The sequence below is a fragment of the Anabrus simplex genome, chromosome 11 (assembly GCF_040414725.1).
Source record: "Anabrus simplex isolate iqAnaSimp1 chromosome 11, ASM4041472v1, whole genome shotgun sequence".
NCBI classification, from domain to species: domain Eukaryota; kingdom Metazoa; phylum Arthropoda; class Insecta; order Orthoptera; family Tettigoniidae; genus Anabrus; species Anabrus simplex.
In genome coordinates this window covers 37,900,791-37,927,127 of record NC_090275.1, presented here as the reverse complement: position 1 = coordinate 37,927,127, position 26,337 = coordinate 37,900,791, and the positions used below count along the sequence as shown (strand labels likewise).

The window sequence follows — 26,337 nt, the reverse complement described above, 5'->3', positions numbered from 1 at the left end:
GGGCCTCCGGGGGTGGCAGCTAATCACACTAACCACTACATCACAGAGGTGGCTAGAAATTCTTCCCACTTACTTTTTATTTCTGCCACCGGTAAGACATCCATTGACCATTCAAAAAAGTTAGATTAGAAATCCAGTTGAACAGTGCTAAGAACAATATAATGCTGTGAATATTATCGTTCTTTGCTAGTATGAAAAGTAAGCTTGATCAAACAGAACAGAGATGGGTTAATGCAGTAAATAACAGTGTACATAACACTGTTCCCAATTGGACATAAGCTACTGCAGTATAAAATTGTGTGTATCCTTTGTGTTTTGTGTTCTCAAATCTCATCTTTGTCGGAATCAAATATTATGAATAGTGAGGTAAAAATAATGGCGTGTGCCTTCCGAGTTGATGCCTTATAGGCGACCTGCACGTTGTGGCGTTACCTTCTTTTTTTTTTTTTTTTGCTTTACGTCGCACAGACACAGATAGGTCTTATGGCGACGATGGGATAGGAAAGGCCTAGGAATTGGAAGGAAGAGGCCGTGGCCTTAAATAAGGTACAGCCCGGTATTTGCCTGGTGCGAAAATGGGAAACAACCGAAAACCCTCTTCAGGGCTGCCGACAGTGGGGCTCGAACCCACTATCTCCCGATTACTGGATACTGGCCACACTTAAGCGACTGCAGCTATCGAGCTCGGTTGGCCTTACCTATGGTAAATTCTAATGCTGAAGACAGTTCATACACTCAGCCCGCGGGGCATCGTAATTGATTAATGAAGGTTAAAATCCCCAATCCGGCCGTGAATCGAACCCGGGATCCTTCGAACCAAATGCCAGCTTGCTAAACATTTAGCCATGGAGCCGGATGTTGTGAGGTAATTAATGTTGTTCAAATGTACAATGTTAACTTATACATCTGTCGAAATTATAATGAATTAGGCCTACGGCTAAATTCACCGTATAGCGATAAAGTCCATCTGTGTGGTGTAGTGGTTAATGTGATCAGCTGCCACCCCCGGAGGCCCGGGTTCGATTCCACGCCCTGCCACGAAATTTGAAACTTGGTACGAGGGTTGGAACGTGATCCACTCAGCCTCGGGGAGTCAACTGACTAGAGGTGGGGGGGGGGGGGGGGAGGGGAGCGTCGATTCCCTCCTCAGCCATCCTCGAAGCGGTTTCCCGTGATTTCCCACTCATCCTAGGCAAATGCCGGGATGGCACCTAACTTAAGGCCACAACAGCTTCCTTCCCATGCCCTTACAAGGGCCTTGTTCAGCATAGCAGGTGATGCCACCTGGACGGTGTACTGGTCCTCCTCTCCAGTTGTACCCTCCGACCTAAAGTCTCACACTGGAGGACACTGCCCTTGAGGCGGTAGAGGTAGGATCCCTCGCTGAGTCCGAGGGAAAAACCAATCCTGGAAGGTAAACGGATTAAGAAAGAAAGAAAGAAAGAAAGAAAGAAAGAAAGAAAGAAAGAAAAACGATAATTCCTTCTACAACAATATTAATGTCTGGTTCACCCAATGTCGTTGTATAGAGATTTCACTGTATACCAATTAAGTACAAGTTGCAGATATTCCATTATTGAGCAGTTTTTCAGGTTAGTCGTCACTTTATACAGAATAGCAAGGGAATTTTCAGAGTTAACAATCAGGTAAAAAAAAAATACTGTCGCATACGAGCTCCAACAAAACTACTGGTTACTGTAAGTGTCAAGCGATTTATGGCCCACCCTTTATTAGTGCTTCTCGTCTTTCAGTCAACAATGAGAATATTAATAATTACTATCTTTATATCTCTAGACGGAGGCGGCTCAGACAAAGGAAGAAGGTGCCCGACACAAAGTATCTAGGCGCTCGCTGGACGACAATGGCGTGTCTTCTCAGCACGTCCAACAAGAGGTACCTGGCGGAGTGGCTGACTGGGGACACACTCCGTGTGCCAAGAAGATCTTCTGTGACGTCATGATTCACCAGAGTACGGACAACGTGATCCTCATGGAGAAGAAGATGGCAACACTGCTGTCACTGTGAGTAGATTTCAAATCCACAAAATAAACATGGTGTCAAATTTTATTTTGGGAAAATCAAATGATGGCTTTCAGTAAATGAAACTCATATCGATATCAACTGAGCTCGATAGTTGCAGTCACTTAAGTACGGCCATTATCCAGTATTCGGGGGATAGCGGGTTCGAACCTCACTGTCGGCAGCTCTGAAAATGATTTTCCGTGGTTTACCATTTTCACACCAGGCGAATGCTGGGGCTGTACCTTATTAAGGCCACGGCCGCTTCCTTCCCACTCCTAGCCCCTTCCTATCTCATCGCCGCCATAAGATCTGTCTGTGTAGGTGCGACGTAAAGCAACTTGTAAAAAATTGATATCGATTAATTTGTTAGCATCTAACGAATAATTATCGAGAGACATCTGTATGCGAACTGGAGTCGACAAGTGTAGGATTCAGTGCAACGAAAGGGCGAAACTGACTCAGGGCTAGGAAACTACCACGAATGAAATAATCGGTTCTCTGGCGATGAGACGAGGCCTCTTTGATAAAAGAGCCTTCTATATGTCTCTCAGTCATGGCCATCCATCAACAGTTCACATCACAGCCTGCAAGATCACATCAACCCTCTGTCTCTATCGCTCCTCTTTGAAAATATGTCTCTCAGGCATGGTCATCCATCAACACTTCACATCACAGCCTGCAATATCACATCGACCATCTGTACTCTATCGCTCCTCTTTGAAAATATGTCTCTCAGGCAAGGTCATCCATCAATACTTCACATTACAGCCTGCAAGATCACATCAACCCTCTGTCTCTATCGCTCCTCTTTGAAAATATGTCTCTCAGTCATGGCCATCCATCAATACTTCACATCACAGCCTGCAATATCACATCAACCCTCTGTCTCTATCGCTCCTCTTTGAAAATATGTCTCTCAGCCATGGCCATCCATCAGTACTTCACATCACAGCCTGCAAGATCACATCGACCATCTGTACTCTAACACTTCTCTTTGATAATATTTCTCCCAGTCATGGCCATCCATCAGTACTGTACTTCACAGCCTGCAAGATCACATCGACCATCTGTACTCTAACACTTCTCTTTGATAATATTTCTCCCAGTCATGGCCATGCATCAATACTGTACTTCACAGCCTGCAAGATCACATCGACCATCTGTACTCTAACGCAGCTCTTTGATAATATATTGTGTTTGTCATGGCCATCCACCAGTACTTCACATCACAGCCTGGAAGATCACATCGACCATCTGTACTCTAACACTTCTCTTTGATAAGATGTCTCTCAGTCATGGCCATCCATCAATATTTCACATCACAGCCTGCAATATCACATCGACCATCTGTACTCTAACACTTCTCTTTGATAATATGTCTCTCAGTCGTGGCCATGCATCAGTACTTCACATCGCACCCTGCAAGATCACATCGACCATCTGTACTCTAACACTTCTCTTTGATAATATGTCTCTCAGTCGTGGCCATCCACCAGTACTTCACATCACAGCCTGCAAGGTCACATCGACCATCTGTACTCTAACGCTTCTCTTTGATAATATGTCTCTCAGTCGTGGCCATCCACCAGTACTTCACATCACAGCCTGCAAGATCACATCGACCATCTGTACTCTAACGCAGCTCTTTGATAATATGTCTCTCAGTCATGGCCATCCACCAGTACTTCACATCACAGCCTGCAAGATCACATCGACCATCTGTACTCTAACGCTTCTCTTTGATAATATGTCTCTCAGTCGTGGCCATGCACCAGTACTTCACATCACAGCCTGCAAGATCACATCGACCATCTGTACTCTAACGCTTCTCTTTGATAATATGTCTCTCAGTCGTGGCCATCCACCAGTACTTCACATCACAGCCTGCAAGATCACATCGACCATCTGTACTCTAACGCAGCTCTTTGATAATATGTCTCTCAGTCGTGGCCATCCACCAGTACTTCACATCACAGCCTGCAAGATCACATCGACCATCTGTACTCTAACGCTTCTCTTTGATAATATGTCTCTCAGTCGTGGCCATGCACCAGTACTTCACATCACAGCCTGCAAGATCACATCGACCATCTGTACTCTAACGCTTCTCTTTGATAATATGTCTCTCAGTCGTGGCCATCCACCAGTACTTCACATCACAGCCTGCAAGATCACATCGACCATCTGTACTCTAACGCAGCTCTTTGATAATATGTCTCTCAGTCGTGGCCATCCACCAGTACTTCACATCACAGCCTGCAAGATCACATCGACCATTTGTACTCTAACGCAGCTCTTTGATAATATGTCTCTCAGTCGTGGCCATCCATCAGTACTTCACATCACAGCCTGGAAGATCACATCGACCATCTGTACTCTAACACTTCTCTTTGATAAGATGTCTCTCAGTCATGGCCATCCATCAATATTTCACATCACAGCCTGCAAGATCACATCGACTATCTGTACTCTAACGCAGCTCTTTGATAATATGTCTCTGTCATGGCCATCTACCAATACTGTACTTCACATCACAGCCTGCAAGTTCACATCGACCATCTGTACTCTAACGCTTCTCTTTGATAATATGTCTCTCAGCCATGGCCATCCAACACTACTTCACATCACAGCCTGCAAGATCACATCGACCATCTGTACTCTAACGCAGCTCTTTGATAATATGTCTCCCAGTCATGGCCATGCACCAGTACTTCACACCACAGCCTACAAGATCACATCGACCATCTGTATTCTAACACTTCTCTTTGATAATATGTCTCCCAGTCATGGCCATCCACCAGTACTTCACATCACAGCCTACAAGATCACATCGACCCTCTGGATTCTATCGCTCCTCTTCGAAAACATGTCTCTCAGCCAAGGCCATTCAACAATACTTCACATCACAGCCTGCAATATCACATCGACCGTCAGTACTCTAACACTTCTCTTGATAATATGTCTCCCAGTCATGGCCATCCATCAGTACTTCACATCACAACCTCCTCGGTTTCTAGGTAACATGGCGTCACACATTTTGTATCGCTAATTTTGTGACACAAATCTTCAGATGATCCTCAGTTATAAGAAATATTTATGTAAAAAAACAAAACATTATGGCAATAATAAACATGGGGAATTTAATGGAAATTAAATGTCCAATTTGTACTTCTTTCTGGTACTTTTTCATTAAGGACTGTTTTGCCTTTCAGCGTTCAGTCTGCAAGCCTCTGTAAATTAACTCTGTGCTTCCACAATCCTCTATGTGCAGCCAGCTATGTTCTCTCATGTACTCACACACTTCTTATCATTATGGAGAGTAGATATATCTAATATCGCCAATCTTAAAATTGCCGAGTTTGTGTTTTTTAATCTCTAAAACGTGTTCAGCAGAATATTACACATACTGTATTTTAATCTGATTTTGGCATATATTAAACTTCACTTGAAGTAAGTAAAAAGTTTCAAGTACATCGGCTGCTGGATTGACCATCAATTAAAATTTAAATCTACGAATCAGATTTGTTAAGTGCGGTGTTTGGTCTATCCTCCCAAATGGAGTAGAATCACGGACTCTTAAAATACGTATGCAGCGCAAACTCGAATCTTTTGAGATGTGAGTATGTCTGTCCGCCTCTGTGGTGTAGTGGTTAGTGTGATTACCTGCCACTCCCGAAGGCCCACGTTTGATTCCCGGCTCTGCCACGAAATTTAAAATAATTGGTACGGGGACTGGAACGGGGTCCACTCTGACTCAGGAAGTCAACAGAGTGGATGGTTTTCGATTCCCACTTCACCCATCCTCGAAGTGGTTTTCTGTGGTTTCCCACTTCTTCTCCAGGCAAATACAGGGATGGTACCTAACTTAAGGCCACGGCCGCTTCCTTTTCTCTCCCATGTATATCCTCTATCCCTTCCAAACTTCCCATGCCCCCACAAGGCCCCTGTTCAGCATAACAGGTGAGACCGCCTGGGCGACGTACTGGTCCTCCTTCCCAGTTCATCCCCTACCCAAACTCTCACGCTCCAGGACACTGTCCATGAGGTGGAGGAGGTAGTATCCCTCGACGGTAAACGAATTAAGAAAGAAAGATTATGTCTGCGTATGATGAAAACACCCTGGACAGCGCGGATTACGAACCAAGAAGTTCAATACAAAGTACAGTATGATCAAAATGAAAACAGCATATAAGAAAAACAACATAATCTTGGTCACGTTCTTATGCATTAAATATGTTAATTGCCTCAGTTTATAATGGAAGGAAGGATTGGGGGAAGGAGAACAAATGGCTAAAGAGGAATTTCCTGGCACTCCAATATTTTACAATGGGCAGGTCTGAAACTACAATAGCTTTTTTTAGAACAGCTCAGGACAGAAATGCAGGTGCCATAATCCCCATCCTTCATTAAGGAGTCGGCACTAGAAAAGAAACTCCACTGGACCAGAATTAAGTGAATTTCATAGTTTACTTAAGATTGATAATTTCCTTTTACATCGAGCTTTGTTCGAGGAGAACAACGTTAATAATTATGACGAATTCAGTTAGTAAGATTGTGTTTGCTATGATATTGGTTCAATGGTTTACTTCAATTATTGAAAAGAACTGATCTACCACTGTGGTGTTGTGGTTAGTGTGATTAGCTGCCACCCGAGCAGGCCCGGGTTCGATTTCCGGCTCTGCAACGAAATTGGAAAAGTGTAACGAGGACTGGAACGGCGTCCACTCAGCCTCGGGAGGTCAACTGGGTAGAGGGGATTCACTTCCCACCTCCGCCATCCTCGAAGTGGTTTTCCGTATTTTCCCACTTCTTATCCAGGCAAATGCCAGGATGGTACCTACTGTAACTTAAGGCCACTGCAGCTTCCTTCCTTCCTTCCTTCCTTCCTTCCTTCCTTCCTTCCTTCCTTCCTTCCTTCCTTCCTTCCTTCCTTGCCTATCCCTTCCAACCTTCCCATCCCCTACCAAGACCCCTATTTAGCATAGCAGGTGAGGCCACCTAGGCGAGGTACTGGTCATCCTGCCCCAGTTTCGTCCGCGACCAATGTCTAACGTTCCAGGACACTGCCCCTTAGGCGATAGAGGTGGGGTCCCTCTCTGAGTCCGAGGGAAAAACCAACCCTAGACGGGAAACGGACTAAGAAAGAAAGAAAGAAAGAAAGAAAGAAAGAAAGAAAGAAAGAACTGATCCAATTCTTGTACTTTCCGTCGGTAGTTTGTGGGGTACGAGTCGCCTACATTTTATTATTATTATTATTATTATTATTATTATTATTATTATTATTATTATTATTATTATTATTAATCATCGTACTCATTTCTGAGTGTCGTTATTTACACGATATAAGAAGATAAATCAGAAAGAATCCGCTGTGTTACGCAGGAATTTCGCTCGATCACAAATTCAATTTGTCTCACTACTCTATTTTGCAGAACTGGGAGTAAGTAAAGCCTTGTTTATGAGAAAGTCCACACACTCTACTGTCACATTTCCTACATTAAGTCTTCTTCCCTGTCGATATCATTTTAATCAGTGGAATGCTATTTTCGTAGCATAATAAAATTGCTGAATTTCCTATCCGAAGATATTAGAGCGCAGAATCTGCTTATCCTCTGGAGGTCACAATTAGTGAAACTTGCGTTGCAACCCCGAGGCACAAACTGGGTCTTATATACAACCCACTCACTTGTAACAGGGTCTGTATTCTATCCATTCTTCATCTCTTGTTTGATTCCTATCTGGATGGTATTAACTTTACAAGACCTGGAAATTATTTCATGATTCTTCTCTTTCTTTAGCCAGAACCTCGACTTTCGAAAGGTCATACCTTATTCTATCCCATGCAAGGAGTGATAAACTAGTTATTTTAAACATCCACTACCATATCAGCTTTCCTGAAGCTTGATTCAACGTATACTTGATTGTACTACTATACTTGAAGTAAACGCTGCCTCCCTACAGCCTTTACCACCAAGCAAACCATTTACAAGTGTTCATGATTTCACTATTGCCCCTTTATGTTATCCAGTGACCGAGCAAGTAGTTGTGCGGTTTGGGTCACGTAACTATCAGCTTACATTCGGGAGATAGTGGCTTAGAACCCCACTCTCGGCAGCCCTGAAGATGGTTTTACGTGGTTTCCCATTTTCACACCAGGACAGTGCTGGGGCTGTACCTTAATTAAAGTCACGGTCACTTCCTTCCGACATTTAGCCATCTCCTATCTCATCCTCGCCTTAAGACCTCTCTGTATCGGTACGACGTAAAGCAGCTTGTTAAAAAAAAAAAAAATCAGTGAAAATTCAATGTACACTATAAATAATAAGGGGCAGAACTTTCTACCTTACGGGGCCCTATATGCATTTGAATGTAATGCTATATTCTACCACAAACTATAACTACAATCTAATCGTCAGTGTAGATGCAAAGGACTGTCTGCGGGGTAACCAATATTCGACACCAGAATCCCTCAGTCTGGGCAACATCTTTTAAGCAAATATTCTGTCATATGTATTCCCGATGTGTACCAGTCAAAACTTTCGCATAAACAGACCCATATGCCTCAAATGGTAGCAGGAGCCGCCGCTGATTGAGCAATATTGAGCTCCGCTGTGGGCCATACAATTGCAGCTGAGAGGATCCGGGTCACCACTCTCTCTCCATTGAACTTGACCGGCCAGGCCCCGTCCGCTCTCGCGTGTATACACTTTCTCTGACCCGGTCCGAGTTTCACTCACTGCATTCCTCCGTTCATAGTACCATTACAGTATGGTGCACGCAACCGTCTGCTCCGTAAGTGCCCCGGGCGGGAAATCCTGCAGGAAGAAATCTGTGACTTTGGACGGGTGGTCCAGCTGAGTCTGGCACTGTCGCCGTGCGAGACTTCTTTCGCACTTGACTCCGAGATTCGATTTCTGTGTGACCGGGACAGTGGCGGCCGGTGGACTCTCAGGCCGGGGGGGGGGGGGGAGGGAGTGGCGGCCCCAGTACTTTTTTTCAACAAATCTTTGTTTGCTACTGACCAGTACCACTGCACTCATTCAAGTCTTCCGCGCGGAAACAAACTAATTCACTGCTGCCAACCCTCACAAAACGCAGGATGCAAGCCAGAGGTCCAATTTGAATCAAAATTCCTGGTCTCAAATGTTACATTTCAATATAATTATTTATCATTTTGCTTCTTAAAATGTAACTAATAGTGCAAACAAGGCCATAAATTATTATTTAGCTGACGAATGCTCGTATAGGGGTTTGTGAGCACATCTTCACTGCTACGGACTCTGCCCAAGTGAAAGCCTCTTTCCGCACCCTTCCACCCCCGGAAACCATCGTCCTGCGCGCTTCCCCTTTACATCTCAACCCCTTCACCCACACTATGTCCTCGGACGGAAGCTCGGGAGTCCGTGCCTTACCTTCAACCTGATAAGATTTACCAGTGAACCGCAAGCTGAAAGTCAGTTAGTCAGTCACCTAAGTTTGATATTGCCGAACAATCTTCCTTATTGATTACAATTTACAGTTTTACAAGGAAATGTAATTTTCTTAGCATTATTTGACTTCAGAAGTCGAGAAAAAATTAAAGAACCTTTTCGTTCTAAATAGGAAGACCGAGCTCGATCGCTGCAGTCGCTTAAGTGCGACCAGTATCCAGTATTCGGGAGGTAGTGGGTTCGAACCCCACTGTCGGCAGCCCTGAAGATGGTTTTCCGTGGTTTCCCATTTTCACACCAGGCAAATGCTGGGGCTGCACCTTAATTGAGGCCACGGCCGCTTCCTTCCCACTCCTAGCCCCTCCCTATCCCATCGTCGCCATAAGACCTATCTGTGTCGGTGCGACGTAAAGCAACTAGCAAAAAAAAAAAAAAAAAAAAAAAAAGTAGGAAGAACATCGACCGGGAGTCCTTAAGGACCGGCCGCTACTGAATGAGTTCCGGACCCATATCTATGTATTGACTTCTTTTACATGTGCAGAATGTGTCCTGAAAATTTGGCCTTTGTTCTTTTTTGTATTTTTACAACTTGCTTTACGTCGCATCGACACAGATAGGTCTTACGGCGACGATGGGATAGGAAAGGCCTAGGAGTGGGAAGGAAGCGGCCGTGGCCTTAATTAAGGTACAGCCAATATCCAGTAATCGGGAGATAGCGGTTTCGAGCCCCACTGTCGGCAGCCCTGAAGATGGTTTTCCGTGGCTTCCCATTTTCACCTCAATTAAGGCCACGGCCGCTTCCTTCCAATTGCCCGGCCTTTCCTATCCCATCGTCGCCGTAAGACATATCTATGTCGATGCGACGTAAAGCAAATAGCAAATATATATATATAAGGTACAGCCCCGTCCGTCCCCGCTATATAGGGGGCAACGCGTCCGTCTGTCACCCGACGGCCCCGGGTTCGATTCCCAGCCGGTTCAGGGGTTTTTAATTGTAAATGATTAATAGCCCTGGCCTGGGGACTGGGTATTTGTGTCGTCCTTAACGTTCCTTTCCTCACATTGAACACTCTACACTTCCGCAATTACACTTACACAGAGGTTCCTATCATATGATGAAAGTAGTGGCAAAAGATCTTGCAGTGGTCGGCGCCACGAACAAATAAAAAGATAAAGGTACAGCCCCAGCATTTGCCTCGTGTGAAAATGGGAAACCACGGAAAACCATCTTACGAACTGCCCACTGTGGGATTCGAACCCACTATCTCCCGAATGTAAGCTGATAGCTACGTGACCACTTGCTCGGTACCGTATTGTTATCGATATACTGTATATATAAATGAATGAATGTTTGTATGTATATCTCGAATGGACTCAAAAACTACTGGAGCGATCTGGCTGAAATTTTCACAATTTGTTCTTATTACCCCTGGGAGGGTTTAGGAAGTGGTTTGAACGAAATCTGATGGGTAGTTCGGCATAGGGGGTGAGAAGGGTGTAGAAAAGAAAATAGGGGAAGGTAAGTAAACCGCATGACAAGTCTGATCAGCGAGTTGCCTAACCAACAGTATGTAAAGATTATGATGTGTTTCTTAAAACTTGTCTTCTTTTTCTTATTCTATAAATGGTATATAAAAATGAAAAGTCCAAGTTCTGTCCCTATGGCATAGAGGGTGAGAAGGAGTGAAGAAAGAAAATGTCGAAAATGACAGAGAATGCGGGTGTTTGTGTGTGTATGTTTTAGCATAGCTTTCGTCCGGCTCCATGGCTAAATGGATAGCGTGCTGGCCTTTGGTCACAGGGGTCCCGGGTTCGATTCCCCGCAGGATCGGGAATTTTAACCATCATTGGTTAATTTCGGTGGCACGGGGGGCTAGGTGTATGTGTCGTCTTCATCATCATTTCATCCTTATAACGACACGCAGGTCGCCTACGACGTTAAATCAAAAGACCTTCACCTGGCGAGCCGAACATGTTCTCGGACACTCCCGGCACGCCATTTCATTTCAGCACAGCTCTCAACCGAACTAGATACATGAAATATAACTTACTATCCGAAAAAATTACTGTAGGGGCAAGAAACCCCTAGCACCCCTAAAGGAAGGGGTAAAATGTAATAATCCGAAAATTGACGGATATTAGTGGCGAGTTCGTAATATTTGGGGGTAGCTGAGATGAACCGTGACACTCTGGATGTCGTTTGAGCCAATGGTGATGGGGATTTAAAGGGGTGCAAGAAATGTCCAAAGCGACCGAGATCATGGATGTTCGTGTGCATATCCCAGCTCTCAACCAAACATGATACTCATATGACTTACTGTTTGGGAAAGAAAACTGTAGGATAAGACACCCCTACGGGCGGGGGGTTGAAAGGGGGTCAAATATTAAAATAATAGAAAACGACCAATATTAAAAGTGAAATAATATAAGTTAATAAATATAATTTTTCTTTTGCATTTAGTTAAACGGTTTAGAAAAATCTAACGCGGTTGAATTAATAAACGCGGGTGAAGCCGCGGGCACCTGTTAGTAATTAATAATAATGTTATTGGATTTACGTCCCACTAACTAATTTTATGGCCTTCGGAGACGTCAAGGTGCTGGAATTTAGTCCCGCAGGAGTTCTTTTACGTGCCAGTAAATCTACCGACACGAGGCACCTTCAAGTACCACCGTACCGAGCCAGGATCGAACCTGCCGAGTTGGGTTCAGAAGGCCAGCGCCTCAACCGTCTGAGGCACTCAGCCCGGCACCGTATTGTTACACTCTGTATTTCAGACATGACCGTTCTTAGAATTCGTTTTTTTTTTCTTTTACGTTGCGCCAACACAGATAGGTCTTATAGTGACGATGGGACAGGAAAGGGCTAGGGATGGTACAGAAGTGGCTGTAGCCTTAATTAAGAAAATGCGAAGCCACGGAAAACCATCTTCAGGGCTGTCCACAGTGGGATTCGAACCCACTATCGTCAGAATACAAGGTCACAGCTGCGTGACCCTAACCGCACGGCCATCTCACTCGGTAATTCGATCTTACATTACTCTCAAAGGAGGAGAGGTTGAGAGGACATTATATTTTCTCTCAGTCTAATGATGGAATGCGAGGATATAGACGTGTTATTGCTGCTTCTTACAGAAAAGCCAATTTTGTTTTGAAGTGCATTAAATAGATAAAGGCTGGGCTTCTTGAAAAATGCATATTATTTAATCAGGATCGTGGGTTTGTCTGGATAATAGGTACTCCACTTCCGGTAAAGCGAGAAGTAGAAAAGTAGTTTCATTAACATAGGATTTTATCCGGATAAAGTGTACATCTAGGCAAAATTAGTGTCATCGTTTGTTTAAAGATTGACAAACCAACATCATGAAAGTGTCCTACCGGTGATGGTGCAAGCAAAATGGAACTGTGCCAAATACAGTGTTACGTGCAATGAGCAATTGAGCAAGAAGTGGGATGGCGAACAGATAAAAGAGGCTAAACTGTATTAGCAATTCGCATGGGGACACACTGGACATTTGATTCGTACAAATTATTACTCGAATATGTTTATAACCGATATTGTTCTGCTCATTGACGAAGGTAACGTGTGACAAAGAGATCACTTTTTAAAACTTTTCTTTACAGTGCTAATATTCAGGAACCTGATTAAATAATATGCCTTTTTCAAGAAGGAATACTGAAGGAACGTCTAAGTTCGTTTCAACAGTCATCAAAATCAAATATAACAATATGTTCATCTGTTTCCTCGTGATGTCGTAACAAGCAATCAATAAAACAACTGAATCTATCTCTGAAATTTTTCTTCGCTAAATTCAAGAAAAAGACGAAGTCATCAAAATCTTAAGCTTCACACTTTAAGATTTTAAACCTGTTCCGTCTCCGAAATGACTTGATTTCGCAATTTTTCCACGTGTCTTCCTCACGTTCTTCTACTTGTTGATTGGTACAAGGCAGAAGTTGATTTTCGCTTTGAGGTTGTAATACACTGACTGACAGAGCAAATGCAACACCAAGAAGGAGTGGTCAGAACTTTATGCCAATTGCAGGGTAGACTGACGTCACTGAGGTATGCTCATGATGTGAAATGCGCCGCTGTGCTGCGCACGTAGCGAACGATAAATGGGACACGGCGTTGGCGAATGGTCCACTTCGTACCGTGATTTCTCAGCCGACAGTCATTGTAGAACGTGTTGTCGTGTGCCACAGGACACGTGTATAGCTAAGAATGCCAGGCCGCCGTCAACGGAGGCATTTCCAGCAGACAGACGACTTTACGAGGGGTATGGTGATCGGGCTGAGAAGGGCAGGTTGGTCGCTTCGTCAAATCGCAGCCGATACCCATAGGGATGTGTCCACGGTGCAGCGCCTGTGGCGAAGATGGTTGGCGCAGGGACATGTGGCACGTGCAAGGGGTCCAGGCGCAGCCCGAGTGACGTCAGCACGCGAGGATCGGCGCATCCGCCGCCAAACGGTGGCAGCCCCGCACGCCACGTCAACCGCCATTCTTCAGCATGTTCAAGACACCCTGGCTGTTCCAATATCGACCAGAACAATTTCCCGTCGAGTGGTTGAAGGAGGCCTGCACTCCCGGCGTCCGCTCAGAAGACTACCATTGACTCCACAGTATAGACGTGCACGCCTGGCATGGTGCCCGGCTAGAGCGACTTGGATGAGGGAATGGCGGAACGTCGTGTTCTCCGATGAGTCACGCTTCTGTTCTGTCAGTGATAGTCACCGCAGACGAGTGTGGCGTCGGCGTGGAGAAAGGTCAAATCCGGCAGTAACTGTGGAGCACCCTACCGCTAGACAACGCGGCATCATGGTTTGGGGCGCTATTGCGTATGATTCCACGTCACCTCTAGTGCGTATTCAAGGCACGTTAAATGCCCACCGCTACGTGCAGCATGTGCTGCGGCCGGTGGCACTCCCGTACCTTCAGGGGCTGCCCAATGCTCTGTTTCAGCAGGATAATGCCCGCCCACACACCGCTCGCATCTCCCAACAGGCTCTACGAGGTGTACAGATGCTTCCGTGGCCAGCGTACTCTCCGGATCTCTCACCAATCGAACACGTGTGGGATCTCATTGGACGCCGTTTGCAAACTCTGCCCCAGCCTCGTACGGACGACCAACTGTGGCAAACGGTTGACAGAGAATGGAGAACCATCCCTCAGGACACCATCCACACTCTTATTGACTCTGTACCTCGACGTGTTTCTGCGTGCATCGCTGCTCGCGGTGGTCCTACATCCTACTGAGTCGATGCCGTGCGCATTGTGTAACCTGCATATCGGTTTGAAATAAACATCAATTATTCGTCCGTGCCGTCTCTGTTTTTTCCCCAACTTTCATCCCTTTCGAACCACTCCTTCTTGGTGTTGCATTTGCTCTGTCAGTCAGTGTACGTTCTTGATACATGATTGTACCTATTATTTTATAGTTATGTATAGTGTTCATATATTTTTCATATTCAGTTGTTGTCGGATATGTAATTGATGTAAGTGATCCAAGATGTGAGGCAGGAAAAATTCTGTTACAAGCGAATTTCTGTTCTCTTTCTTATGGTAGATGATACGACCTATAATTCTGACCCATAAAAGTAGAGTTGACATATTCATTGCTTTCTAAACCTTTAGAACAGTATGTTTTTTTGTTTGTTTTAGTAGTAGTATTTATTCACTCATTATGTAGTTTACATATTTACAGGACTCTGTTTCTTATATACATAACTCTTCTAATAACATTATTAATTGAGAAAAATTAATCTTGTAACTAAACCATATATATTACAGAAGTAGTAGTATTATTCTTAACATATTAATATTTAAAATAAATTGAACTTCTAACTTTCTCTTGCACACATTAAATAAATTATTATTATTATTATTATTATTATTATTATTATTATTATTATTATTATTATTATTATTGTTACCGTGTTTTAGCGGTAGTTATACGTAAAAGAAGGTGCGGGTGTGAATGGGTTTCAAGCTACGAAATTATAGTGCATGTAAAATTAATTTAAAATTTAACAAAGTTATATTTTCTTTTCAAAAACAAAGCAATAACAGACATGGCAGGTACAATGTAGCAAAACAAGGGGAGTTACAATATTTACAGGTTTTGGGCTTCACGCCCTGACTTCAGCGATCAGCTCAGTTTTACCACAAACACAAGTTTTAACAGAGGGGCAGAAAACCCCATTCATCCCTAGGAGCCCCTCGCTCCGAATTACACAGAAAAGCCTCCATGAGGCATATGACACTCCATTTCCAAAAGAGCGATCCGCTCTCAAAATTTAAGCCTCTCAAAGGCCACACCAAACTCTACCTTCAAGCTGTCCACTAAGGACGTATTCACAGGGGTAAAATACCCAACCTACTGAGGTCTATTACATGAAAAGAAGGTTGATTACCTGACCTCTAAAATAACAATTTGAGAGGAGGCTAACCGCACTCCTGATACACTTTGTTTAAGACCTACTTGGCACTAGGCCGTTAATACAAGGGCTAATCCCATACTACAGAGGTGACTTAAGGAAATAACAATTTACATTACATCACGGAAGAATGGGTTTGAGAAAATAAGTTCACCTCAAAACAATATGAGTGGGAACTCGAGAGGGTTAGCACTCTCTATCCCAGTATGTAGTTTAGAAGATAGGATAGGTACCAGTAGTCTTTACATTTTAAAGGAAGGTTACATGGTGGAAGGCCTAGAACCCGCCCCGAAAGTTAAACTGCTGAGCAAGCAAAGAAAGAAGTTATTACTTGGCCATTACCTTGTTGTAGACGCCGCCGAAGAAAGAGGCGCTTCCCGCCTCCTGCTATGTACTTAATACACTGAAAGATGGAACAGAAGTGGCCCCGAGACCCTAAAATCAGCAGTTTATATCCTCTCGCGGAAGATTCTAGGCGTTAGGGGAAAGAAAACACCCTCCCACAAAATTTTTATTGGCTAGGGAAAAGAAACCCCTACATAGAGGAAGAAGAAACACATTATTGGTGGAAAATTAATTAAAGAAATTCGGGATTGGCTAGATCCAAAATAAGGGGAAAAAGAGGGGTATACAGCCAACTTAAACAATGACAGAAAGAAATTTAACAAAGAACAAACTCTTGAAATAAAAATTTCTCCAACAAAATAGTTCTTTGACTCCGCACTAGGTCGCACTATTGTTGATCTTCAGTAGTGTCCTCTAGAAGAGAAAGTTCACACTTCTTACTTCAAGCGAAACAAAAACACATCAAAAATGACACAGTTCACAAACTCAAAAATTTCCAGGTAGTGACATCTTCTGAAAAATTAGTAGATTAATAGTGTAGATAAAAGTTCAGACTTCCTCCAGAAGAGGAGTTTCAACTGGCGCAACTTTTAAATAAACCGAGTAGAGGTGTACCGCCCGGTACAGACCTCCCCCCCCCCCCAAAAGTTCCTCCAGGGGTGACACATGAAATCAGTTTGAAACAAGTTCCAAGTTATAAGGTGAATATGAAAATAGATTACAAGATTCTCAGAATGTTGTGTGATTCAGTTTCACAATTTGTTGTTGCAGGTGAAGCGAAGTCTTTCAGTTTGTAGAAGTTGAATTTTTGAAGATAAACTTTTAATACTTGAAAGTGATGAAAAATTTGGCAATGTCCACCAAATATTGTTTTTGAATTCCCAAGTGTAATCATTACTTATAGTAACTGTTCATGTAGTTGATGTCGATGAAGTGAGGTGGCCAGACCGGCCGTTGCAGCTTGCGTCCAAAGGAGGCCGCTCGGACCCCTCAAGTACCCTGAGATACCGCTCGCCCGCACAATGAGGGGAGCAGAGGAGTTGAAACACGCCGCGCCCGCGGTGAACATATACAGGCTGCGGGCAAGTAGCAGGTCGTGCGCCGCACATCAGCCTTGGCCGGGAGGAGAGCTCCGGCTCGCCGGGCACATGTCGTCTTCGCTGGAGAGGAGGGGGCCCATCCCCCTCCCCAGTTGCTGCACGGCGCTGCGTGGCTGCGGGGGCACTGAAACATTAAAGCTAGGCGGCAGAATTGTGTTGGACCATCATGTTTCTTTGAGGGCACAGACTTGTAGAGAGATTGAGGGGCCAGCGGCGTGCAGATATTCATGGTATTCATTAAGCCACTGTGTAGAGTGGAGCAGGAGACGGGAGCGTGGTAATGGCCGTGGCAAAGACAGGATGGCAGTTTAATGGGTCGGGGCAGGTTTCACAAACATGCTTACATAAGAAACAAAATCCTATAGAAGGGGCAGAATGCCTAGAATTTGGAAACTCAAAAAAAATATAACCTTCATATTCCTTTCAAAATAATATGAAGCAAGTTAACACGTAAATTACACCGGTTTCACCTGTGACAGGTGAACCCTAAATATCCTCTCGGTGGCTGGATTGCTAACTAACAACGTAACTGGCGTAAGAAAATCGAGAATGATACAAGGCCCATGAAATCTGGGGGCAAGCTTGCCCGCGGGAACAAAATTCTTGACCATTACTTGGTCGCCTACCTTCAAAGGGGTGGGTCTCCGTCCACGATCATACCTTTCCCTAACCTTTTCATGAGACACTTTAAGATTGGCTTTAGCCTTCTTCCAAAGATTTTTAATGCTGTCCGGATCTATTGTCTCGGGTAGAATGTCATTCAGAGACCAGAGGTTAGAGAGCGGCGAGTTGGGAACAAACTTAAACATCAAAGAAGCTGGAGTAAACTTGTGAGATTCATGAACCGCCGAATTCAAAGCAAAAGCTATCCAATGCAGGGACGTGTCCCACCTGGACGGATCTTCATGATGATAGGCAATGAGTGCGGACCTGAGATTACGGTTAACCCGTTCAGCCAGAGATGGTTGAGGGTAATAAGCAGAAGTAGTTACATGAGAGATGGACAAGTCAAAACAGAATTTACGAAATAAATTTGATGTGAACGCCTTAGCATTATCAGATACAATATATTGACACGGACCAAAAGAAGCAAAAATAGAATTTAAGCAGGTAATGGTAGACTGAGCGGTAGCCAGTTTAGTCGGAAATAACCAAGAAAATCTTGTAAAACCATCTACACATACAAAGATGAACTTATTAGCATTACCCTTTGACTGGGGGAAGGGTCCTACATAATCGATATACAGGCGTTCCATGGGGCGCGACGCTTGATGCGAAGACAAAAGGCCTACCTTGGTGGACATGGTGGGTTTACTAAGCAAACAAGATTTACAAGCTTTTACAAGTTCACGGATTTCACCGTCCATACCTTTCCAGATGAACATTTCACGAATCTTTTCACGAGTTTTAAAGATACCCAGGTGCCCCCCCCAATGGGGTCTCATGATAGTATTTGAAGATCATAGGCACAAGAACCGCTGGAACGACAACCTTCATCATCTTATCATGCCTCGAAGGGCAACATAAAACACCATTCCTCAGAACATAAGGGATAACATGTTCCCCAGAAGAAAGGGTTTCCATTATCGGAGCCAGCGTCGGATCTTCACGTTGGTATTTCTCGATATCCCTAAAAAGCATGGGGGCATCTGTTAAGATGGCATTAACCTCAGATAGTATGGACTCGGGAGGTGATGAACTGTCGGCCGGTTCCTGGGTCTCGACGTCGTTAGAAAACATACGGCTGAGTCCATCAGCCACAACATTTTCAGTACCTCTGATATGCCGTACATCGAATTGGAAGGCAGAAATACGGATGGCCCAACGGGCTATACGACCTGTACGACGCGGCCTACCTAAGACCCAGCTTAAGGCTTGATTATCTGTCTCCAGATCGAATTTGACGTGTTCCAGATAGAGACGGAACTTTTCTAAGGCGAATAAGACTGCCAAACCTTCAAGCTCATATATGGAGTACTTTGCTTCTTGAGCTGACAATGTCCTAGACGCATAGGCGATGGGTCGCCTCCCTCGTTCAGTCTCTTGAAGAAGGACTGCAGCTACCGCCGACGACGACGCGTCGGTTTGGACGATGAATTTCTTCGAGAAATCAGGCATAGCAAGTACAGGGGCATTACAGAGAGCTAATTTAAGGTCTTCAAAAGCGGCTTGTTGAGAAGGTCCCCACTCAAATTTGATGCCTTTCCTACGTAGAAGGTTTAGGGGCGCCGCTCTATTAGCAAAATTAGGAATGAACTTCCTGAAGAAATTCACCATACCGATGAACCTGGCGATACCTTTAATGTCCTTGGGAGGTTTAAAATCACGGATGGCCTGTGTTCTAGAATGATCGACTGCTACTCCATCGGGTGACACAATATGCCCTAGGAATGACATAGAGGGCTTAGCAAAGGCAACCTTGGACAACTTAACAGTTAACCCAGCCTTACGAAGGCGATCGAGAACTTCTCGCAGATGATCTAGATGTTCTTCAAAAGTCTCTGAAAATACGACGACATCATCTAAGTAGTGATATAAGTACTCGAATTTGATGTCGGAGAAGACCCTATCTAGCAGCCTAGTGAGTACAGCTGCTCCCGTAGGGAGCCCGAAAGGCACGCGGTTGTATTCATATAAATTCCAGTCCGTGGCAAACGCTGTAAGATGTTTAGACTCTTCGGCAAGGGGAATTTGATTATAGGCCTGATTTAAGTCCAAGATGGTGAAGAACTTGGCCTTACGAAACCATGAAAAACAAGAATGAAGGTCGGGAAGGGGCACAGATTGCAACACCACCTTCCGATTGAGAGCCCTGTAATCAATGACAGGCCTGAAGCCTCCTTGGGGTTTCGGGACTAGAAAAATAGGCGAAGAATACGCTGACTTAGAGGGCCTAATAATACCATCCTTCAACATCTGATCGATGATTTCTTTCAGAGCTTTCATTTTAGGAGGAGACAGCCTATAAGGTGGAAAGCGAACAGGAATCGAATCCGTGACCTCAATTTTGTATTCAATAAGGTCAGTAACACCAAGAGTATCAGAGAACACCTCGGGAAACGACTGACACAATTTGCGAATACTATCAGCCTGCTCCTCAGGTAGATGTCTAAGGTCTAACAACATCTCATCCTGGGTAGGCGAAATAGATGAACATGATGCAGAATTACACTTTAATAGAGGGATTTTACAATTAGAGGCAAATTTGAATGTGCACGACTTACTCTGAAGATCGAGCACAAGACCAGTGTGCGACATGAAGTCCGCTCCCAGTATGATGGGGCAAGACAAATGCTTGGCCACAAACAATTTGATTTTCCATGTAAATTTAAAAACACGAATTTTGACATGTAAGGAACCTAGAATTTCTAATGGAGATGAATTAGCCGAAACATATTTAACAGGAGATGAGTCATAGTCAGGGAGTTTACAAACAGATTTCAATTTAGGATACCAATCAGCCGAAATAATGGAACAAACACTGCCTGAATCTAAGAGAGCTGTTATAGGCTCGTTATTTAACTCAATCTTAAGAAAAGGAACAGGTGCGGGGGTATCCGCCGCAATCCTAAGACACTCTCTGGGGCATTCAAAAAAAGAATTTGAAGATTGCTCATTCCCTGAATTCTCGACCTTTTTGCCCGGGGCTGAGCCTTGGAAAGCAGAATTAGTCGACTCAGCCGAAGCCGCTAGTCACTTTTTATTATTGGCATAGGTGGAATTTGCACCAGAAGTTGAGCAGGAGGGGGTGCTATTTGAGTTTGGGCAATTCTTGGCGATATGTGAGAAAGCCCCACATTTAAAGCAGCCTTGTGATGAACCAGCTCCATTCCTAGTCCCACTTGGCTTGATCAGTGGACACTTGTTGCGCAGATGGTCAGGCGACCCGCAAGCATAACATTTACGGGGATTGACTGGTCGGCGAGGTGGAGGCCGAGTGTTACTAAAGGAAGGCGGGGGTTCTTTCGCGACACGCAAAGAATCGGCGTATCTAACTCCTTCCGCTGAGACGGCCAATGCTTCAAGTTCAGAGAAGGTTTGCGGACACGCCGCGAAACACAAATATGACCTGTAGGATGGCGAAATACCTTCTACAATAGCCTGCACAATCTGATCTTCAGGAAAGTGCAGAGCAAACACCCTAGTGTAGAATTTGATATCTTGTATGAAATCAGCCAAGTTTTCATCCAAGCGCTGTACACGGTAATAGTACTTCTGAATCAGGGAGGACCTGGCCCTAGCCGGGATGAAGTTAGCTAGCAAATGGGCATGGAAATCCTCAATAGATGATTGCTCGGCAATGGCTCTTACGATTTTATCAGAAAGAATACCAATAGCATACGGATAGATAATTTGCAAAATTTGACATGGCGAAAGAGAAAAAACAAGAGCATGATCCTGAAATTCCACTAGAAATCTTAAAAATGAAATTACATCACTGGTGGTGTTGACGGAAAACTTAGAGATACCTCTAAGCAACATTGCCAATGGATGAGGCAAGCTACTGAACCCAGGTGACATAGTCGTTAAAGGTTTCAATGGCAAAGAAGTTAATTCAGAGCGGATGTTACCCAATGACGCACGGCGTTCAGATTCGTTGTTCGATGGGGCAGAGATAGTTTGAGCAGCAACGGTTATCCTATTGACTTCTCCCTGAGGAGGCTCTTCATCACTACCTACATTCACTGTGGCGGGTTGATCAGTTTTGGGAGGAACTTCGCCGGTTAGCAATTGAGTGACCTTATTAGACAATTCCGAAATAGTTTCAAGGAGCGTATTAGCGTCCTTCCTCTGAACGTCATTCACCTTTAGAGATAACAGATCATTAACTCTATTTACAAAGTGATACAGCCTGCCTTGCACACGCTTAATTTGATTAGGAGACGGATCGTTTTCATCAAAAAAGCTGACTACAGATGCTAGCCCAGTAATATTCTCGACGATCGTGGAAAGAGAATCATCAATTTCTTTCTCTCCCAAATTGGGGATGGAAATGGGCAAATCAAGGGACTCTCTAAGCTTGTTGGTGTCGATTGCAACCGTGCCTCCAGATTGCACATTTCTGATAGTTAACTCGTAGATCAACTCCTCTTTGCGCAAATAGTTAAGGAGGAGAACGTCGCGAGGGCCGGGCATGATGACAGAACAATTTTGAAAAACTCAAAAAATTCCAGCAACTGAGAAAATTGTTAGAGTTCGAATCAAAGCAATGTTTAGCCGTCAAAAGGGGCTAAATTGAGACCCATTCAACCACGCTCTGCTACCACTTGTTACCGTGTTTTAGAGGTAGTTATGCGTAAAAGAAGGTGCGGGTGTGAATGGGTTTCAAGCTACGAAATTATAGTGCATGTAAAATTAATTTAAAATTTAACAAAGTTATATTTTCTTTTCAAAAACAAAGCAATAACAGACATGGCAGGTACAATGTAGCAAAACAAGGGGAGTTACAATATTTACAGGTTTTGGGCTTCACGCCCTGACTTCAGCGATCAGCTCAGTTTTACCACAAACACAAGTTTTAACAGAGGGGCAGAAAACCCCATTCATCCCTAGGAGCCCCTCGCTCCGAATTACACAGAAAAGCCTCCATGAGGCATATGACACTCCATTTCCAAAAGAGCGATCCGCTCTCAAAATTTAAGCCTCTCAAAGGCCACACCAAACTCTACCTTCAAGCTGTCCACTAAGGACGTATTCACAGGGGTAAAATACCCAACCTACTGAGGTCTATTACATGAAAAGAAGGTTGATTACCTGACCTCTAAAATAACAATTTGAGAGGAGGCTAACCGCACTCCTGATACACTTTGTTTAAGACCTACTTGGCACTAGGCCGTTAATACAAGGGCTAATCCCATACTACAGAGGTGACTTAAGGAAATAACAATTTACATTACATCACGGAAGAATGGGTTTGAGAAAATAAGTTCACCTCAAAACAATATGAGTGGGAACTCGAGAGGGTTAGCACTCTCTATCCCAGTATGTAGTTTAGAAGATAGGATAGGTACCAGTAGTCTTTACATTTTAAAGGAAGGTTACATGGTGGAAGGCCTAGAACCCGCCCCGAAAGTTAAACTGCTGAGCAAGCAAAGAAAGAAGTTATTACTTGGCCATTACCTTGTTGTAGACGCCGCCGAAGAAAGAGGCGCTTCCCGCCTCCTGCTATGTACTTAATACACTGAAAGATGGAACAGAAGTGGCCCCGAGACCCTAAAATCAGCAGTTTATATCCTCTCGCGGAAGATTCTAGGCGTTAGGGGAAAGAAAACACCCTCCCACAAAATTTTTATTGGCTAGGGAAAAGAAACCCCTACATAGAGGAAGAAGAAACACATTATTGGTGGAAAATTAATTAAAGAAATTCGGGATTGGCTAGATCCAAAATAAGGGGAAAAAGAGGGGTATACAGCCAACTTAAACAATGACAGAAAGAAATTTAACAAAGAACAAACTCTTGAAATAAAAATTTCTCCAACAAAATAGTTCTTTGACTCCGCACTAGGTCGCACTATTGTTGATCTTCAGTAGTGTCCTCTAGAAGAGAAAGTTCACACTTCTTACTTCAAGCGAAACAAAAACACATCAAAAATGACACAGTTCACAAACTCAAAAATTTCCAGGTAGTGACATCTTCTGAAAAATTAGTAGATTAATAGTGTAGATAAAAGTTCAGACTTCCTCCAGAAGAGGAGTTTCAACTGGCGCAACTTTTAAATAAACCGAGTAGAGGTGTACCGCCCGGTACAATTATTATTATTATTATTATTATTATTATTATTATTATTATTATTATACATAACAAAATCACACCAACCTCAACAGAGTCGAGTAGATACCAGTAAAATACCACGTAAGGTGAAACCTTGTGTGTGGTAATTTAGAAGATTCATTACATAGAGAGAAATATATTTTTAAATGATGCCTGAAGTACGAGTATGGGTATGAGTGAATGACGGATATAATCAACAGCACACGGTGGAGCATCGAATAGAAATTTAATATGGCGACGTGATAGTCTCATTTAGTTATTTCTTCAATAACAGTTTTATTATCCCTGACAAAGGATTTAAGACACTTCAGACTCATTTTCTGACTTAATGAAGTAGTTTGTAAAGAACCGGAAAGGATATTAAAGAATTTTGGAATGAAGTACAAGAAATTGCACTTTTTTATGCTAACTTTGGGTTTGTATAACATACAACGGTGGTTCATCTTACTGCGTGTTGAATATTCATGTTTAATGTTCTCAATTATATTTTTGCTTTTGTTAATATATTTGTATATTTCAAGGGCATAGAGCTGTTTTACATTAAATATCTTTGCTTCAGCATATAATTTACTACTTGGGTATAATCTTCCCTTTTGGTACATTATTCGTAATATAAGGTTTTGAACAACCTGTATTTTATTGATTACATATTTGTATGCTCCTCCCCATGCTAATATTCCGTACATTTTCTTAGCATGGTTTTTCTTAATCTTTTCCGTAATTTAGTTAGTTATTTCATTGTTTTGTATGAAAAATATTCAAATATTCAAAAACTATAAATAAAGAATTATACGATATTATATTATACGTATATTATATTTTCTTCCACAGCTTTAGCTCACATCCTGATGGGCCACGGGTTGTATGTAATTATTACATAATGTATTGTTATTCAATACATCATTTAGCTCTCACACAACAAAACTTTTAATAAAAATGAGTGAAGTACAATATACTTAGTAGATAATCTTGACCTATTATTATTATTATTATTATTATTATTATTATTATTATTATTATTATTATTATTATTATTATTATTATTATTATTATTATTATTCTGTTCCAGCATTCAGCACAACGATGAAGCGGTATCGTTCCACCTGAATGATGTGATGGACGCTGTCAAAAGGAGGGATTGCTCCGCCTTCACGTGCTCAAACAGCTAGATACGTTCGTTACCTGAGACTCAAACAAGATATTATTATCTTCAATACAATATTCACAGTATTATCGAACCTAACCCCGTGGTTAAAACAAGCACTAAATACAGCAAGCGGATTGGTGCAATAACGCCGAGGATAGGACAGAGGACTTCAGCATTACCAGCATCACCGTCTTTTCGAGACAGAACTAATGTGGCCGCAAAAGAACTCTGATGAAATGACACGTATGCATGCTAAATACTTTTAAGATCGTATCCATCTGCAGCGCTAAGTGGCAGTAAAAGAAAGACACATATCTTTAATATAAGTATTTTAATATACTGAGGATTTATATGTTCTGGTCTTTGAGACTTAACTATCTTTTTGTGGACCAGGTAAGTCTATCGTAATAACCACCCCTCAAGTCATCCTTTACGGCATGCTTCTAGCTTTCACCAGTTGTACTTCCTCTTTAAACAATAATCACTACCACCGCCTTCTAATTTTCATTTCCACGACGATTCCGGCAAGTCCCACTGAGTCACCACCGATGTCACGATCAAAAATTAAGAGGGCCGTGGATCGAGCGAAACGGGAATGAAATATGAATTACGCTGTAACAATACGGCAGTTACAACTTACAAGCGTAAATTCTCAATCAATCAATCAATCATGATAATAATGGTATTGGCTTTACGTCCCACTAACTACTTTTACGGGTTTTGGAGACGTCAATCAATCAATCAATCAATCAATCAATCAATCAATCAATCAATCAATCAATCAATCAATCAATCAATCAATCAATCAATCAATTAATCAATCAAATCGTCTGAATTGAGGGCTGTCACCCAGGTGCCAGATTCCCTATCAGTTGTTTATCTAGCCTTGTCTTAAACGTTTTCAAACATTTACCGAACATTTCCCTTGATAAATTATTCAAATCCTACACTCGTCGTCCTATAAGTGAATATTTTCCCCAATTTGTCCTCTTGAATTCCAACTTTATCTTCATATTATGATCTTTCCGACTTTTAAAAGCTTTATTCAAGCTTATTCGTCTACTAATGTCATTCCATGCCATC

The 26,337-nt window shown here is 43.0% G+C and overlaps 1 protein-coding gene across 1 annotated transcript in view; it reads left to right on the top strand.

Moving 5' to 3' along the window:
- Nucleotides 1-25,919, top strand: part of LOC136883526 (uncharacterized) — a 104,669-nt gene extending 78,750 nt beyond the window's left edge. The window contains exons 3-4 of the mRNA XM_067155891.2: nucleotides 1,795-2,021; nucleotides 25,177-25,919. Coding sequence (XP_067011992.2) covers nucleotides 1,795-2,021; nucleotides 25,177-25,276 — 327 coding nt within the window. The 3' untranslated portion in view covers nucleotides 25,277-25,919. The remainder of the gene's footprint in view (nucleotides 1-1,794; nucleotides 2,022-25,176) is intronic.
- Nucleotides 25,920-26,337: the final 418 nt, after the last annotated feature.